Here is a 17,186-nt window from a genome sequence, read left to right as displayed (position 1 = left end):
TATCAATAGGTTTAGGGAGCACACAAAAAATATATAACCATTGTACATGGTTGATCGATCACACTTTTTTACTAATCGATCAATACTTTTTATTGCTTTTTTGTAAATGGAAAAAAAATAACTAGAATGATTGGAAAAGTCCCCCCAACCTCGCTCGTGGGAGGAAGCGAGCATTTATTGGCCATTCAAAACACTCCAAATGTCCTTTCAATTGAAATTTTATACAAATCCATTTTGGGAGAAAAAAAAGTTGTTTATCTTGGAAAATCACTCAGCATTCCTAACTATATCAAGCTCTTTTACTCAAAGAATTTTACAATCTCTTAGGGAGAGATTAAATTCTATAATTGGGGATTCATTTGGTGTCACATGGTTTTGCCTTATTTAGATCGGCAAGCCATAGATATTGGTCAACAAGCAAGTGGCACAAGAGAAATATTTTATCTTTTCTTTTCCTGCAGCATAACCTCAGAGTGCCTTCACCCGATTGGAAATCTTCTATAAATACCCATTTTTGCGTAATGAACTAGTAACTCATTGCACAAGGAAGAGATTAGAGAGAAATGGAGTCATTTCGCACTTATCACATTAATGGTGGTAGAGATCAGAATCCGACGGCATTAGTATCATCCAAGGTCAGTAAACTTCACTCTGTCGAATCGTATCCCATGAACGGAGGCGATGGACCAACCAGCTATTCTCATAACTCCCACTATCAGGTACCTTCTTTAATCCACTCTGCTTTGTCACTAGATTTTCCTGTACTGTTATTAATTCTTGTTGCATTTTGCTATAGGGAGAGGGCATCCATGCTACAGTGCAATTGATCAGTGAAGCCATAGATGAGCACATTAGCCTTAAGCAGTTGTCCACCTTGAAGAGTTATCATATCACCGACCTTGGGTGCTCCGTTGGACCCAACACATTCGCCGTAGTGCAGAACGTCATCGGAGCCGTGGAGCACAAGCTGCTCAGCCTCGGCGTCCCCTCCAACGTCATTGATTTTCAAGTGTCGTTCAACGACCACGAGTCCAACGATTTCAATACCCTTTTCTCTGCTCTTCCTGCCAATGGCCGACGATATTTTGCCGCCGGTGCGCCGGGGTCTTTCCATGGCCGTCTCTTCCCCAAGGCGTCCCTTCATTTCGTCCACTCCTCTTATGCAATTCACTGGATGTCTCAAGTGCCCGACGAGGTGAGGGATGAGAAATCTCACGCATGGAATAAGGGGCGAATTTTAAGTATCGCAGCTAAAAAAGAGGTTGCTGAGGCGTATGCAGCCCAGTTTGCTAAGGACATAGAGGTCTTCCTGAAGTCCAGAGCAGAAGAGGTTGCTGCTGATGGGCTGATGGCACTCACCTTTCCTTTCAGTAAAGGTTTCACTTACGTCGAACAGTCTCTCTTTTACAGACTCTTCCGCATTTTGGAGTTAACTCTAAACGACATGGCCGCCGGTGTAAGCATCATATGAGAAATCTTCAAGATTTAGTTTCTACTCATTATTAAGCAGTTACTTTAGTTACAGTATTGGACGCCATTAAAGTGGAACTGCGAGGAAGAAAGCGTAAGCACTAAAGAACGAGCAGGAGAGGACGTTCTGACCTTTTTCTTTCTTTTCTTTCTTTCTTTTTCGAGAGAAAGAAATTAGTGCCTCAATACAGATTCCTCTATCGTCTTACATTTCAAGACATTGAACAAGTTTTCCTGTTCAGTATTATTTAAAGCTTAGGCTTGCATTATCTCGGGAGTCAACTTTGCTTTGTGAGCTGGATATAGATAACTCTAATTCTCGAGCTTGCGAACCGAGATTTACAGCCATGGAGATCTTTCTCTTTCAATCTCTCCATAGCCTATCCCAATATTGCCATGAGAATATGCTGACAGTGTCTTGTGTTTTTCAGGGTCGACTGGATGCAATGAAAGTGAACTCCTTCAACCTACCCATCTACATTCCTCCAGCAGAGGAGATCCAGAAGCTGATAGAAAGAAATGGGTCCTTCACTATCGAGAATATGCAACCACTAACTTCCGCAACAAAGGGGTTTAGTTCCAGACTTGATGCTAGGAAATGCAGCATGATAGTGCGAGCACCCATGGAAGGAATCATGACCAATTACTTTGGTGCTGAAGCCATTGATAAAGTCTTTGAAAGGTACGTTGAGATAGCCCAAGAGAACTCCGAGTTCATCTCACAAAGTGCAGCATTGACTGAAGACTTATTTGTACTTCTTAAGCGCAAAGGTTAATTAACAAATCCTAGAGATTTACTAATGGCTGGAGGAGAAAGCTGAGATGCATGAAACCTTCCGTGCCATTGCGTTTGTATCGAACTTTGGGCTATTGATAAAAAGAAAACACAACTTGTTTACTATTTCATGCCATGGCGTCTGTTTTTTATGGCATCAACTCATCTCATAGATTATAATTAACAAGCGGAAATGGGAAACAGTCAGTTCATGCACAGCAACCCAGTTAGACCTACTTGGAAAGTTGCACTTGCACTCTCGTAGAGGACTCATTCATAAAAAAACACTCAAAGATTTAGTTGTATCGATTAGTCTGTTTGGTTCTAAAGTCTTCCTAAGAGAGGAGCTGCACATGAAAACTTAAAAATAGTCTTAAGGCATCGATAAGGGTGCCAACTGAGATTAAAACTTCAAGTTGTGTGAGTAAACTCCCCCTCAAGCTAAGCCATAAAGACAAACAGCTTCAGCTTATTATATGAGTAAACAAAATCCTTACTATATAAAGCTCTCATAAAAATATTACCAAGTTGCTCTAAGGATTTCACATAAGGAATAGAGATCTTCCTACTCAATATCGCATATGTGATGAAATGATAAAGGGAGTTACATAGTTTGCACTCTCATAAAAATTTGGATTACAAAAATAAAAATAGTTGTTTGATTGTACAACTAAATTCCTCCATTAACAATTTGCCTTGTATTTCACCTCTATACTGAATCTTGCTACTACAGTTTGCTTCTTACTCTTCTATATTACTAGATTTTCTCCAACAAATATGCAAAATCTACTAATAGAACTTTTATGTATTTTAGATTCAGCATAGTCTGCATTTGAAAACCCTTTAACCTCAAGATTTCCATGAGTTTACACAATAATTTATTTCCTTGTGACTATTTCAAGTACCTCAAGATCCTATAAATAGCATCAGGATGAACAACTCGAGGTCATTCCACAAGTTGACTAATCACAATGTCTATAAAATAAATATTCGATCAAGTTATAGTAACATATTACAACTAGCCCACCGGTTTAAGATACAAGGTCTTTATCTCTCAACAACAAGCCAGTCTCACAATACAACCCATGCCCACCTTTCATTAGAGTTTCTACTTGTTAGCTCCTAGTAGCTATTTCTTGCAAGAGATCTGTCATATAAGTCCTTCGGGAGAACAACACCCTAGACCAACTCGGAGCTATTTCAATACGAAATACCTCAACATCCCAAGTTCTTGATCTAGTAATGCGCTTGCAAATGGCATTTCACGTATTATGTAACATGTATGTTATTTCTCAACAAGAATATATCATCCACATATAACAATAAAACAATAATACTTGTCTTCTACTTCATAACAAATATTTAGTGATCATAATGACTTATCAAAAAACCAAACTCCTAGTAGATTTCTCAAACTACACTCTAGGACTCTATTTAAAATCATAAATTGTTTTTTCTAATCTAACAAACCATACTCGTCTCCTCTTGAGTAATATATCCTAACAATTGCTCCATGTACTTCTCCTTATGCAAATCACCATACAAAAATACGTTCTTAACATCAAGTTGAAACAAGGTCAAGTCTAATCAATAGTCACAAAGATTAAAATACAAACCGAATTAAGGAAAACCACAAAAGAGACAGTCTCGATATAATCCGCACCATATGTTTGTATATAACCCATTCTCAAATGAGAGTGGATTTTGAGAATCTTAAATGGAGTCTAACCACAACAGTGACGATGGAATTTAGTAACTAAGTAACATGCAGTAGGTATAGTCTCTTCCCAATAGGTCTTTGGAACATTCATATGGAAAATAAATTTATTAGTAACATCATGGAAATGTTTATTTTTCCTCTTAACCACTCCATTTTGTTGAGGGTCTAAATATTAAGGTGTTTGATGTACAACTCTATGTAAGGAGCAATAACTACCAACCTAAGTTTGAATCTCTTGGTGACAAATAAATCATACTTTTCTTTCAACAAATAAATCCATGAAATTTTAAAATCATCAACAAATTTTAAAAAAAATAATGACAACTAGAGACAATAAAAATCTAACTTGGACCTCGTACATTATAATGTGCTAAATTAAAAGGAGAATGACTCTCTTTATCAACTCTATTGGAATAAGAAGAATGATGATGTTTCCCCAACTAACATGTTCACAATCAAATCTTGGACAAGACAAAATTGAAGGGAAAAATTATAATACTTCTTTATAAATGGATGCCCTATCATAGATGGCGGTCATATATTGAAGTAGAATTGGCTAACGCAACTCGAATGATCTTCAATCTATTAAAGGCCTTATGTCTTACTATGCATATCAGTCATCCTTTTCAACTACAAATCCTAAAATACTTAATATGACAAAAAGAAAATAATGGAGAAATTCAAATGAGAACCAATTTTGCTGATAAATAAAAAAAATTAAAAACATTTAGGAACATAAGACATATAAGATAATAAGATTGTGGTGCTTTCAACTTCACCTTCATCAACTCTAGATTATCAGCCATCAACAAAGATAACAAAAGAAATAGAAGATGAACAACCAAAAGAAGAAGACATACACTTGTCTATCATATGTGTAGAGGTACCAGAATCAAGAACCCAAAAATTGGCATGAGTGAACTAAAAGGCATTCATACTTGAGTGTGCAAATATTGTGTTTGTAGTGGTAGAAGGGCTCCACGTATTTGAAGAGCTAACTCTACATGAGTCATTATACCCATTTTCCCACTTTTGGTCTAGCTTTAATAGCCCATCAATGAAATTAGCATCACCCTCTAAACTCTCCAAGGTTCTAGCTACACTAGTGTTAGCCCAATTTTGTTTGCCAGATGTTTTGCAGCTTTATGAAAAAATATGACTAACTTTACTACAATAATAACATGTCTTATCTTGACCTCTACATCAGCCAATGTCTCTACCTTGACCACCACATTTGCCTCTTCCGCTTCCGCTTCTTGTTGATTGGATGTATGGGAAGAAAATAAGGCAAATTTATCTTGTAATTGAGACTGAGGTGTCAAATCACCAACCTCGATCATTGTAGTCGTGGTCCAAAAGAAGGCATAAATAATCACTAATAAACATGTGTATATCTGCACTAGATAACATTTGTGCATGAACATTCTCATACTTTGGTCCAAGTCCATGAAAACACCATGACACATGAAGTTCAACTTGCTACTTCCTCAATTGTGTATGATTTGTGGTGTGCAGAGACTCAAACCTTTTGCAACATGTTATTGAGTTCACTAAAGTACTCACTCACACTTCGCTACCTCCGTTGGATACTAGAAAATTTAGAATGGATTTCATACACTTTCAACAAATTATTCTCATGAGAATAAGTTACTTTCAACATCTCTCAAATTTCTTTAGTAATGGAACAAAAGAAATTTGAGTTGATTTTTAAATGTAAACTCCATACGATTTATCAACCATGTCTTCGCTATAGCATTATCTTTTTTTCTTTGTTTTTTAAGTAGTACTCGATGGATCATCAATGAGGGCATAATCTTTCTCACAAGCCTCAAGAAAAATCTTCACAACTTTAGACCACACTAAGGCCTTGTTAGTGCCCCTGGTTGAAAATTTATATACTAAAGAATTCTAAAAATATTTTTCCTCGGATATACATTTCTAAGAAACCTTCAGATAAAATTCTATTAGTGACTTACTAGGAAATTATATAAAAAATATATAAATTTTCAAGAAAAATTTAATGGACCTACTTTTTTCAAGGAAATATATAGAAATTAATAATGTTTTATACATTACTATACTTATTGATAAATTTTTAGTAATCAAATTAAAATTAAATTAATTCACGCCAACAATAGTATATCAATTTGCCATTGAATTTGACACATAGTTGGCAAGGTCTAGTTCAACTAGATAAAAGTCATGTTATAACATTATATATCTAATAAAACTAAAAACTTAGATAATCTAAAGTAAACAAGCACAAGTATAGTGTTAAAGTTACGCACCCCAAAAATGACTAGTTGAAGGTAAAAGTATACAACTATACGCTTTTTGTGAACATCTATGTAAGATTGTTCTCAATAATTCTCTCTCCTCATGTCTAGACCTATACAAATAGAAAATAGGACTAAGATGTGAATGACATCAATAGGGGAGAATATAAACGAAAAACAATCTACACCCAACAAAATATACATTGTAGTTTTATACTATTTTAAAGTTGAGCACATGTTCATCCAATTTGACTAGCCAAAGTAGAAAAACTACTTTTTCTAACTAATACTCTTAAGATTTTTTATAACAATTGCCTATGTGTAATTTTTCTCATTAACAAAGTCGAGCTACCCCTTTCTCTTCAATGTGCACATGTTTTTTAATATAAATTCCAGGGGTGAACTTTAATTCATTGATGGCTTAGAATGAGGAGACATGAGTTGGCTGGTGTGGTTTGTGACCATGAGCTGAGCTGCTTGCTCCCTATTTGTATGGGCCATTCCAACAGTCCTCGATTGATTGAATGGATATGCTCCTAGAAATTTTCTTTCAGATTTTTTAAGCTATAAGGTATACTTAATACATATCATTAGTAACTCAAGTGTTTATTATAATCAAAATTATTTCGATAAGGATCTAGAAGCCAGCAATAACCTTACTCTATAGTGTGGTCCCCAGCTCATTTGTCAACGAGTTTATTCTTTAATCTTGCTCCTACATTGCCTTATATAGTTGTTGATAAATAAAATTATATAATAATAGTAAAAATTAAACTAAAAGATTCAATTGAATTAAATATATTTCAATTATAAAAAATAAAATTAGTTGCTCTTGTTAAAAGGAAGGTGCAACTTTAGAAACCCCATCTTCACCTTGAACCTGCCTTGGTTTTTAAGCTTCACCCCGCAAGACAAATAACAACCTCATCCATGCATTTAGTGGCCAATTTATGTAGTGAAACCCACCCTACTTGATCATTAAATATGAAGAGTTAGGGTCAACTACAATTTGAAACTTGGGCCCAAATTGCTCACCTACAACAAAAGCACAAACATTTGGTGTGCAGTGGAACACTTCTGTAGACCACAATGTGAAACATGAGACAATAACATCAAATGCCACGACTAAAGCATAGAAACACTTTGGTCCATGACTCTTTAATTTATGCATTCTCGGATTAAATGTGTTGAAGATGTGTCCTTAGGATTACCCGAGGTCTTTCTTGTCGTCTCTCATTATTTTAAAAGAGTCAGCTCTTAAGGCCAAGCTGACCACCATGAAAGTGAACATTAATTTGCCAGAAATGCAAATAACCAATCAATGTAACTGAGAGTGGATTTGATCAAATCTAAATATGCAGGCATAATATCTAAAATGAGGCGTTGTTATTAGCTTATTACTGATCCCACTAAGGTAGACAGTAACACAGACACCTCGGATGGAACATAATAATCAGTGTGACCATCACATAGCGCAGATCAATTAATCGAGAGAGGTTTACGCTTCAGAAGCACAAACAACTCCGCACCCACACCAGGAGGATTTTGAAGGTGAGAGACAATTTTATTTTGATATCTCTCAAACAAATCATCGACAACTTGGCACCCAAAGTGATCGCTAATGATCCCCCCCATGGCAGCCCTGATGCTCATGCTCACAGCCCGAGCTATGCCGTCGTTGGCAGGCATTGATATAGGAGGCACTTTCTCCATTTGCACAATGCTGAAATACCCGTTGGTCCCGACCAACTTCTTGAACTCTGTGATGGACGGAATATAGACGGGCAAGTTGAAGGAATCCACTTTGCCTTCCTCGATGTCACCCTACAGAGCAAACAAATTCGTCGATGAAATAAGAGGATTAATGCAGTTGCCTAGAAATACTTATCAATGGAGATGAGGTTAAAAGGGAGCGTTTTTCGCTATAAAGTGGACACACACCGTCTTGGCCATGTCCATGAGTGTCGATCCCAATAAACTGAAGACTTTGGCAATTGGCGACTCATTCGAAGAGTTTCCATTTTGACAGCAGGGAAAAAGCAGGGCCATCAATCCGCCCATGACGACCTCTTGTGCCCGAGCTTGTAGAAAGGATTCTAGGTCTTTGGCATATTGTGCTGCATAGGCGGTCCAAACTTTAGTTGGAGCCCCCGTGTAAAAAATCCTCCCTTTATTCCACGCCAGAGAATTCTCGTCTCTAACCTCTTTAGGCACTTGGGACAGCCATTGATTAGCATAGGAGGAGTGGACAAAATGTATAGAAGCCTTCGGGAAGAGACGGTGGTAAAAGGACCCAGGTATGCCGGCGGCAAAATATCTATCTTCTGACGGAAGCGACTGGAAAAGAGTGTTGAAATCGTTGGCTACCTGGTCGTTGAAGAAAACTAGGAACTCAGGCATATCACTGGAAAACAAGCTGATGGACGACTTGTACTTGAGTCTCAATGCATCTATAATCGCCTGGACAACCAGGAATGTGTTGGGCCCGACAGAGCAACCCAAGTCCGCAATGACAACTGAGTTCCTTACACAAGGGTACTGTCCAATTTCAAATTCCTTAGCAATGCCATCTTGTAGAAATGCAGTAGCTGCAGAAACTCCCAACTCTCTGTAACACAAGATGAAGTTTTGTTAAAGCATAAAAAGTATGATGAATTCTGAATATAAAGAAACAACATAGAGGATTCAGAAGATCGTCCGTGCCTGGTAGGATGAATTATGGGCGTAACTGTTGGGACCTTCACCTCCATTCATAGGTTGTGATTCCATCTTCTCTCCCTCTGTCTCTCTCTCCCTCTCTGAAGACGATGTATTTATAGAGTTGTTTAATGGCCTTATTTCTAGAGATCGTTCTCCTGTTAGATGCTATCCTGCTGTCCCACATATCCCTTAGACAAGCTTGATGGGTGACCCCGGTGAGTAGTTATAAGCCCCTCATCAAGGAAATGTGTAACTACTATTACGTCCTTCTTTCTGCAAAGACTCATGCTAGACCATTCTGGCAGGAAATGTCACTTTGGGATCATTAAATATGACAATAGAGCATTAAATAATGATAAAGTAGACTTAGTTCTATTGTCATATATGACAATAGAGCAAATATGACAATAAAGCAATAAATAATGACAAAGTAGACTAGCTCTATTGTCATATTTGCCTATCTAGAGGCTTACATGTGCTTTAATAAGAAGAGCTAATAACCCTTGTATGTAATCGAATCAAAACTTGTATATGATATATTTGGAAATTTCTGGAAAAAAAAAATCCCTTCAATAGGTTCTAGGTGCTTGTGGCTAATAATTATTGACCATAAGTCTCGAAGTGTTTGGGTAGGTGTCGTAATCAAACTTCTTGAGGTTATTTATTGTAGATATCGTTTGGCTTTTGATAGTGGAATCTTTAATTTGACTCCAGGGCTAGGACTCCCTAGGAGTAGAGTAGCAATTTGTAGTGATTTTAAACCGCTATAAAAATTGAGATGTAACGGTGGATTAAATGGTATCTTTGTTATTTGCAAAATTAAGAAAGCAATCATTGAATTTAACCTTATAAAGTTGATAATATTGTTCTCCTTACTCCCCCTAGGTTTATTTATATAGGACTTTACAAGTGCCATTAAAGCGAGTGTTTTTAAAGTGGATTTAAAATTAAGGAGGTGGAATCTTAATTTTTTTAAATAATAGAGAAACCATTTAATCCACCATAACATCTAAATGTTTATAGTGGTTCATAATCACTACGTATTCCTACTCTACTCCTAAGGAATCATTGCCCTTGAGTTAAATTAAAGAATCCACTATCAAAAGTCAAACAACATCTACAGTAAATAACCTCAAGAAGTTTGATTACAACACATGCCGAAACACTTTGAGACTTATGGTCAATAAGAATTAGCCACAAGCACCTAGACCCATTTGAAGGTATTTTTTCAAGCAATTTTCAAATGTGTTTTATACAAGCCTTGATTTGATTACATATAAGGGTGATTATCTCTTCAAATTAAAGCACCTTGAAGCCACTAGATAGGCAAATATGACAATAAAGTATTAAATAATGACAAAGTAGACTAGTTTTATTGTCATATTTGCCTAAGTAGAGGCATAAATGTGCTTTAATTAGAAGAACTAGTCACTCTTATATGTAATCAAATCAAGATTTGTATAAGAGATATTTGGAAATTTTTGGAAAAAAATCCCTTCAATAGGGTCTAGGTGCTTGTGGTTAGGGATGGCTTCGAACCAAGCCGGCTCACGAGCGGCTCGGTTCGATTCGGTATCTCTCAAGCTCGAGATCAGGAATCGGCTCGTTTAAATTAACGAGTCGAGCTTGACCGAATTCAGGTTTGGCTCGACGACTCGCGCACTGGCTCGTTAATGAGCTAAGTCAAGAGCGGGAGTGGGGGCGGGGGAACGAGAGCAGGAGCGGGACCGAGAGCGAGACCAAGAGTGAGGGGGGGGGGATTCTTCCTCCCCTCGTCACTGCCAAGCCCCTCATGTCCGCTATTGTCGCCGCCTCTATCGTTGGTCATTCAATTTCTTCCTCCCCTCGCCTTCGCCTCTGTTTTTGTCGCTGCAACTTCGGTCGTCGTCGCAGTTGTCATCCCCGACGACACCGGCGTCGTAACCACCTTCCTCCTCCTCGTCTTGGCAGAATACCTAAGTTCAGGGGGGGGGGGGGGGCGAAGAAATTATTTCTTTCCTTAAATTCTCCTTCCTTATGGCTCTTGAAGAAATTGATAATACATTTTACTAGAAATATGTTTCTAGAGACTATTAGTGTCTCATGTTTTTTGTAAACATTTTTCTAATTGAAAATTCTTATTAAAAAAATCAAATAATTTTCTCAGTAAGATTTACCTGCCCAGATGGGCTAGAAAACCATATAGAAAATTTTGGAATAAATATTCGACAGTTGATGCTATAATACTTTTAGCATGAGGCAATTTTTATTGTAATTTTGTGTTTGACATTTTATTTGATTAAAATTTTATCGATAAGTATAGTAATATATTAGATTGATTATTAATTTTTATTTATTTCCCTAGAAGTGGCAATAAATGTCCATTTAAATTTCCTAAAAAAAATTAAAATATTTCTTGTAATTTTCTTATAAATCACTAATAGTAATAGGATTTTATTTAAATTTTTTCTAAAAATATGTATCATAGGGAAAACATTTCTAGTTTTTCCTAAAATATAAGTTTCAACCAAGGGCACTAAGGAGGTCATAGTAAATTTATGGCAAGATTCAAAAATTACAAAACAAGCTAGACAATATTTGGAGTAAAAAAAATTAATATTAGTACATTTTAATCCATTATTGAAATTCAATCCTGAACCTCTCCTATCATTCTTTTTGTTAAAATGAATACATAATTTTATATATAATTTATTTGATATATATTTTATATATGACAATAGAGCATTAAATAATGACAAAGTAGATTAGCTCTATTGTCATATTTGCAAGGCTTAAATGTGCTTTAATTAGAAGAGCCAGCCACCCTTATATGGCATCAAATCAAGACTTGTATAAGTGCAATTTGGAAATTACCAGAAAAAATCCTATGAAAGGAGGACAAAGAAGTAAATGCAATGAATGCAATGAAAGGAGGACAAAGAAGTAAGAGGATAATGCAAAATAATACCACGAAAGTTAAAAATAAAACTACCCAATTCAGCCGACCCGTTTTCATGACCGCGTAGAGACAGACGTTAGACGACGTAGAACATGTTAACCTCGTGATTTATTTAAGAGTTCCGACTCGAGTGTCTGTACGACTTTTCTTTTTGTCTATATAATAGACGGAGGCTAAGCCTCTCTCCTCTTCGAGGATCGAAGGAACGGATCCGCCCGCTGCCTTCTCGTCCCTCTCTTGAGGTATGTGCTATGTGCTCTTATCATCAGAGCTTTTCTTCTGTTAGCATTTGGTTTTATTTTCTTCTATCGATTTCCTTCGTGGCTATAACCTTAAATTTGGGTTTTAGGGTTTCGAAGGCGGAAGTTTCCGCACAAGGTCTATGTTTTCTTGCTAGTAATTTTTTGTCCGTATACTGTTTCGGTGTCTGGAGTAGATGCTGTTGCCCTGGCGAGAAAAAACTTCTGAAAGATGCATCTATTCTACTCCCAAAATTTATTCTTGGGGGTTTAAAAGCTTTTTCTGTTTATTTTATGAATTTATTTATTTTTCCCTTGAATCTGCGAAAGATATTCTTTTTTTTGTTGACAGGAACATCAGATTTTTCGTTTAATTTTTCAGATTTCTGTTTCACGGACTCGGGATTGGTATCTTACTTTTCCTTCGCTGCTTCTCGTTTTTTAACTTTGTTTCCCTGCGATCCTCGTGTTCGGGCTGGTCCTCTAAACGATCCCTTCAATATGTGAGGCTTCAGTATCTAGGAATCCACATTTAGGGATGGCAGTGTAGGGGGTTTTGTGCATGTTTTCGAAAACCCAACTCTATCCACAACCCGCTCCGGAACCCGGTCCCTGCCCTCACCCGTGATGGGGTTGATTTTCATTCCCGTCCCGTTCCACAACCCATCTGCAACCTCGTCGCCTCTCTTCAACCTCAGTGCCCACCCTGTCCCCGTAATGACGTTGATTTTTCAATCTTATCCCTACGGCCCGTTATTTGTGCAAATCATATTTATTATAAAATGAGTCTGATGTGTTAAAGAAAGTATCTAATTCTTTAAATCAATATTATTTTGAGCATTAAAAAGTTAAAAGATCTATTTTTTAAAAAAGTCATATAATGTAACATATATATTTACATAGGGAAGGGCTTTCACGAGTTGGGAACAGAAAAAACCTGTCCAGACCCTGAAGCCACACGGCGATTTAGCTTAATTCAATCATTGCCTCGTGAGGAAAATATGTGACCCCGTCCCTGCATTCAGCAGGGTGGATTCTATTGGAAATGTGTCCCGCTGCCATATCTGTCCACATTGTCATGCTTCTTTAAGATTTTTAGAATTTTTATTTGCCTACCTTGTCTAGTACTCTATGAGTAAAAACATATTGTTTAAGTGTCAAACAATGGATTACTTAACATGACAATTCCTGTCCCCGAATTCTCGTGTCCTAAAATATGTTAATGTTATGTACATAGATGAGAATGCTTCTTATAGAAGCAAATGTTGGTAATGGCATGTAGTTCTAAATGTGATACCATGTTCCTACATTTTTTAGGCTAAAGCTATGAGATTCTGATACCTTCAATTCATTCAGATGGAGTGGATTGTATTTGGCTAGATGGAAATGCACGTAGTTGTTTTATGAGAGTTCTTTTATTCAAGTCTCAAGGTGGTTATGTGGTATGATGTAAATGTGCATCATCAATATTCGAAAAGTTAATACAGTGGTAGTTTGTTTCTAGTTCTATGTGGAGTCATGGTATATGTTATTGGAGCTTTAACAGCCATTAATGGAGGATACCAAAATGAGTAGCATGGGTGATGGACTCAGACCAGGTACTTGGTAGTGTCACCCTGAGTTCAACATGAGAAGTTATAATGTTTATAGAACTGCTACTTTCTCCTCTTCTGTATTTTCAACAGTGCAATTATCACTTATCAGTTAATGTTAGGAAAAAGGAGAAAAGCTGAAGTATGTGCCCGAGCATGAACTTGAAGGAATGAAAAATAGTACAAAGTGAAGAAATGAAACTCAAGCTTTAAAATAGGCTTGTGCACCTAATCTGATTGGATTTGGGACTATATTATAAAATCTGACCAAGTATTTAGTTTACCCAGTTGAAAATAAGAGATAATAATGAGCTTATTAAAAATAGTAAATTACTGAGAAAAGTGATGAAGTTTAAACTTTTTTTATTTGGAACTATCTGTCGTTTCTCAAAAAGAAAGAATGACAATACATGTTGGAGACAAACGCTCAGGGGTTATGGATGCATGCAGGAGAGAGAATCAAAAACCAGATTCCCTCTCTCTGTATTTGATTTTTTCTTTTTCTTTTCTTATCACGATTTTATTTCATTGGATTTTGTTACTTCTTATGTTCTTATATTGGTATCTGATGTCTAGTTTTTTTATTTGTGATGGAAGGGGATATTTTTTGTTCTCTTTCATTGTTCGTTACTCCACTCATTCATTATTTGGAAAACTGTCTGCTTCTGTTTCTATTGTTCTTTAACCATGTGACTTCCCTTTGGTGTCACATCTTACAACTTCTCAATTCAATTGCTGTGTCTGTTGCTACTCAGTTGAACATAACATGAAGTAATGTATCTAAAATTTTATGGTAGTTTTTGTGTTTTGAGGCCAAAACTTTAACCCCTCTTGAGAACATTGACACTGTTTTTTTTTATGTATGAATTTGTTGTTGTCATCATCATCATAGACTCATCCCGACTGTGTTGGGTTCGAGCAGATTACTCCATTTTCTTCCATAACTGTTTATATTTACAAATGTAAATGTTTTTGACATTAACTTTATCAATCAGTTCTATATTTCCTCGCTGAATGCCCCAACTTTTAAACAGGAACAAAAGAACGTGGTTGTCCTCTGTGAGCTTTAAGGCGGATCTGTTTCTGGTTGTTGTGTTCTTCTGCATAAGGTAAGACAGCTTAATCGGTTTTCTTCTTAAGTAACTTGTTTTAAACATTCTGAAACCTGAACCTCTACTGCTGCTACTTCTTCAATTTGGAAGCACAGATATGAAAGAAAATACTTTTTCTTTTTGTAATTTTAGAATTCTTGGTTGATGAGAAAAACTATGACAGGCCATCGACTTTGAGTTATGTCATTATTGAAGTTTTATAAAATGTTGATTTCTGTTGGCGAATGCATACCTTAGGGCCTTTGATGCACATTGGAACAAAAAAGAAACATAGAGGAGCTGGTTCTTTGACATCTCTTATTTAGTAGTAGTTCATGCTACCCGCCTGCAAAGAGTTTACCTGAATTGACTAGTTTCTATGAAAAAATTCTGTATAGCATTGGTATTATAATGTATTGTTTTTTTTTAACTTTTAATTATGAAATGCGATCTTTATCCTATGTTGTGGGTTACGAGGAGATGGTATTATATTGTGTATGGTTGGTGTTACTTATGCATTGAGTGCAAGCATTGTGTTCTTGTGGAATCCTTGGTAACAAACTGTATGAGTTGTCTTGTAATTTGCTGGTCTCTTTGGAAAGAAACGTATACTTCCCTAACCCTTAAATATAGAAGCAATAGAGCACATCTTAGATGGTTTTATATGCCCATGAAACACATTTTGATTGAAGTATGGAGTCTTGGCCATTTTTTCTTGTGAAGATCTTTGATTGAAAGCTAGTGGCTGATATCAGAGATTGGTCTTTGACTTGCCAAGAATGCCTTCTAATATTTTGCAAGTTTCCTTGGTGATTTCTTTTTTTTCCTGGAAGCTGCTTGCCATGGCATTATTTATGAGTTTTATGTTCTTTGATATTGCAGTATCAGTTGTTTAAAGTTTCGGCTGTACAAATCAATGATTTTTCAACCATGTTATCTATATTCAATCTATGGCACATATGAAATACTTCACCTAGATGTCACAAATGCGTGTTCTTCTGCCTTCATGTATCAAATATTTCTGAGATTATATATGACGGAAGAGCTAACATTGTTTGTTCTCTTCTGTGAGATGCACTTGCTGGCATCATCATACCAAAATGCAGGGATTAAGTTGGTTTCTGTCAGCAAATGGACAGCAAGAAGTTCATGCAATTGGTTGAGGAGAAGAAGAAGAGAGCTCTGGAAAAGAAAGAAGCCCCCTTGAAATGGGAACAGAAGTTGGAAGCTGCTGCTGAAGCCAAAGAGAGAAGACTGAAAACCACAAAGCAGAAGAGAAAATCCTCGGGATCTGATGTCAGCGATAGTGAAAGTGATGATGCAGGTAGAAAGGCTATTAGGAGGTGCCATCGCAAGAGGCACAAGAAGCACCACCATAGCCACAAGTCTGGTTCTTCTAGTGATAGTGAGAAAAGAAAGGAAAAGAAATCCAGCAGAAGAAGAAGAATAAAAAGACACAGCATAAACTCAAGTGGTGATGATAGCAGTGAAGAATTTGAAAGTGGATCTGAGGAACATCAGAGGAAAAGAAAACATCATAGCCATCACCATGGGAGGAGAGGACGAAGGCACCATTCTCCAAAAAGATCAGACGGTTTGAGCAGCAGTGACTCAGGTTCCTCAAATGAAGAAGATGGTGAATTATCGAGGAAAAATCATCACAGGAGACTCAAGAAACACCACCATCGCAGATCTAGTGCTGATGAGTACTCTGACTTTTCAGGTTCAGAGTTCTCTGATAACAATCAAGAAGGAAATGAATCAGGCAAACTTTCAAGAAGACTCCGAAAGAAATGTCATCGTCATCATCATCGACATGCTCATCATGAGCACCACAGTAGGCACAAGGACCAAAGCCCGAATCGTAGTGGTTATGGTGCGGGTGGTTTGGAATTTGGAGAATTAACTGGGAACCCACCTGAAGAGGGAGGAAAGAAAGGGGACGGGTTAGTGTGTTGATCATGGTGGTTGCCACCGTTTATGAGGAAGCTGTGAAAATCTTATTCTTGACTTAAAAAACTGCTTGGCTTGAAAATGTTGAGACACTGTCAGACTAAAACTCGAACAGGAGCAACATTTGTTTTCTAGACAGTCTAACTTTGGTTTGAAATTCTATTTAATTAGGCATCGTTTGGGAACGGTGAAGTGTTTTGCTGTTGTCTCGTCTCATTGTTTACAGAGACGATTTAGTTTCTGTGAGCCGAACCAACCGACTTAGAAGTTTGTTTGATGCACAATTTCATTGGTACTAAACATGTTTTGAGCATTTAAATAGTTTTGGATTTGATGAAAATTTTGATATACTGTAACACTGCAGCCTGTTCGAAATCCTCGGTCAAGAATTAATACAATTATTGATCAACAGACAGTCGGATCTTTCTTCGT

The 17,186-nt window shown here is 36.8% G+C and overlaps 3 protein-coding genes across 5 annotated transcripts in view; 2 read left to right on the top strand and 1 right to left on the bottom strand.

Moving 5' to 3' along the window:
* The window catches only part of LOC137936650 (CAX-interacting protein 4), a 43,383-nt gene extending 26,444 nt beyond the window's left edge, over positions 1-16,939 (top strand). The window contains exons 1-3 of one of the 3 annotated variants that reach the window (XM_068781455.1): positions 12,041-12,121; positions 14,745-14,819; positions 15,908-16,939. In XM_068781455.1, the coding sequence (XP_068637556.1) occupies positions 15,933-16,760 (828 nt within the window). In that variant the 5' untranslated portion in view covers positions 12,041-12,121; positions 14,745-14,819; positions 15,908-15,932 and the 3' untranslated portion in view covers positions 16,761-16,939. Of the gene's footprint in view, positions 1-12,040; positions 12,122-14,744; positions 14,820-15,873 lie in introns of those variants that run through there. The other 2 variants (XM_068781453.1, XM_068781454.1) reach the window with 2 other exon arrangements.
* On the top strand, positions 564-2,246 carry LOC137937507 (loganic acid O-methyltransferase-like). The gene is made up of 3 exons (XM_068782564.1): positions 564-635; positions 797-1,456; positions 1,902-2,246. Exons 1-3 carry the CDS (start codon positions 564-566, stop codon positions 2,244-2,246), a joined length of 1,077 nt encoding a protein of 358 aa, XP_068638665.1.
* On the bottom strand, positions 7,721-8,991 carry LOC137937506 (loganic acid O-methyltransferase-like). The gene is made up of 3 exons (XM_068782563.1): positions 8,945-8,991; positions 8,183-8,849; positions 7,721-8,065 (listed from the first exon to the last, which is right to left on the bottom strand). Exons 1-3 carry the CDS (start codon positions 8,989-8,991, stop codon positions 7,721-7,723), a joined length of 1,059 nt encoding a protein of 352 aa, XP_068638664.1.
* Positions 16,940-17,186: the final 247 nt, after the last annotated feature.

Source organism: Aristolochia californica, unplaced genomic scaffold (assembly GCF_029961685.1).
Source record: "Aristolochia californica isolate CCGP_79_NKW_82.1479 unplaced genomic scaffold, dmAriCali1.0.hap1 SCAF_7, whole genome shotgun sequence".
NCBI classification, from domain to species: Eukaryota; Viridiplantae; Streptophyta; class Magnoliopsida; order Piperales; family Aristolochiaceae; genus Aristolochia; species Aristolochia californica.
This window is presented reverse-complemented; position numbering and strand designations above follow the sequence as displayed.

What these genes read in the sequence shown, in the direction of transcription:
- LOC137937507 (XM_068782564.1), top strand. Translation starts at nt 564, where the DNA reads ATGGAGTCATTTCGCACTTATCACATTAATGGTGGTAGAGATCAGAAT. An exon ending in CGGCATTAGTATCATCCAAG is followed by an intron (nt 636 to 796) that starts GTCAGTAAACTT and finishes ATTTTGCTATAG; the next exon opens with GGAGAGGGCATCCATGCTAC. An exon ending in TAAACGACATGGCCGCCGGT is followed by an intron (nt 1,457 to 1,901) that starts GTAAGCATCATA and finishes TGTGTTTTTCAG; the next exon opens with GGTCGACTGGATGCAATGAA.
- LOC137937506 (XM_068782563.1), bottom strand. Translation starts at nt 8,991, where the DNA reads ATGGAGGTGAAGGTCCCAACAGTTACGCCCATAATTCATCCTACCAG. An exon ending in CCCATAATTCATCCTACCAG is followed by an intron (nt 8,850 to 8,944) that starts GCACGGACGATC and finishes CTTGTGTTACAG; the next exon opens with AGAGTTGGGAGTTTCTGCAG. An exon ending in TCATGGACATGGCCAAGACG is followed by an intron (nt 8,066 to 8,182) that starts GTGTGTGTCCAC and finishes TTTGCTCTGTAG; the next exon opens with GGTGACATCGAGGAAGGCAA.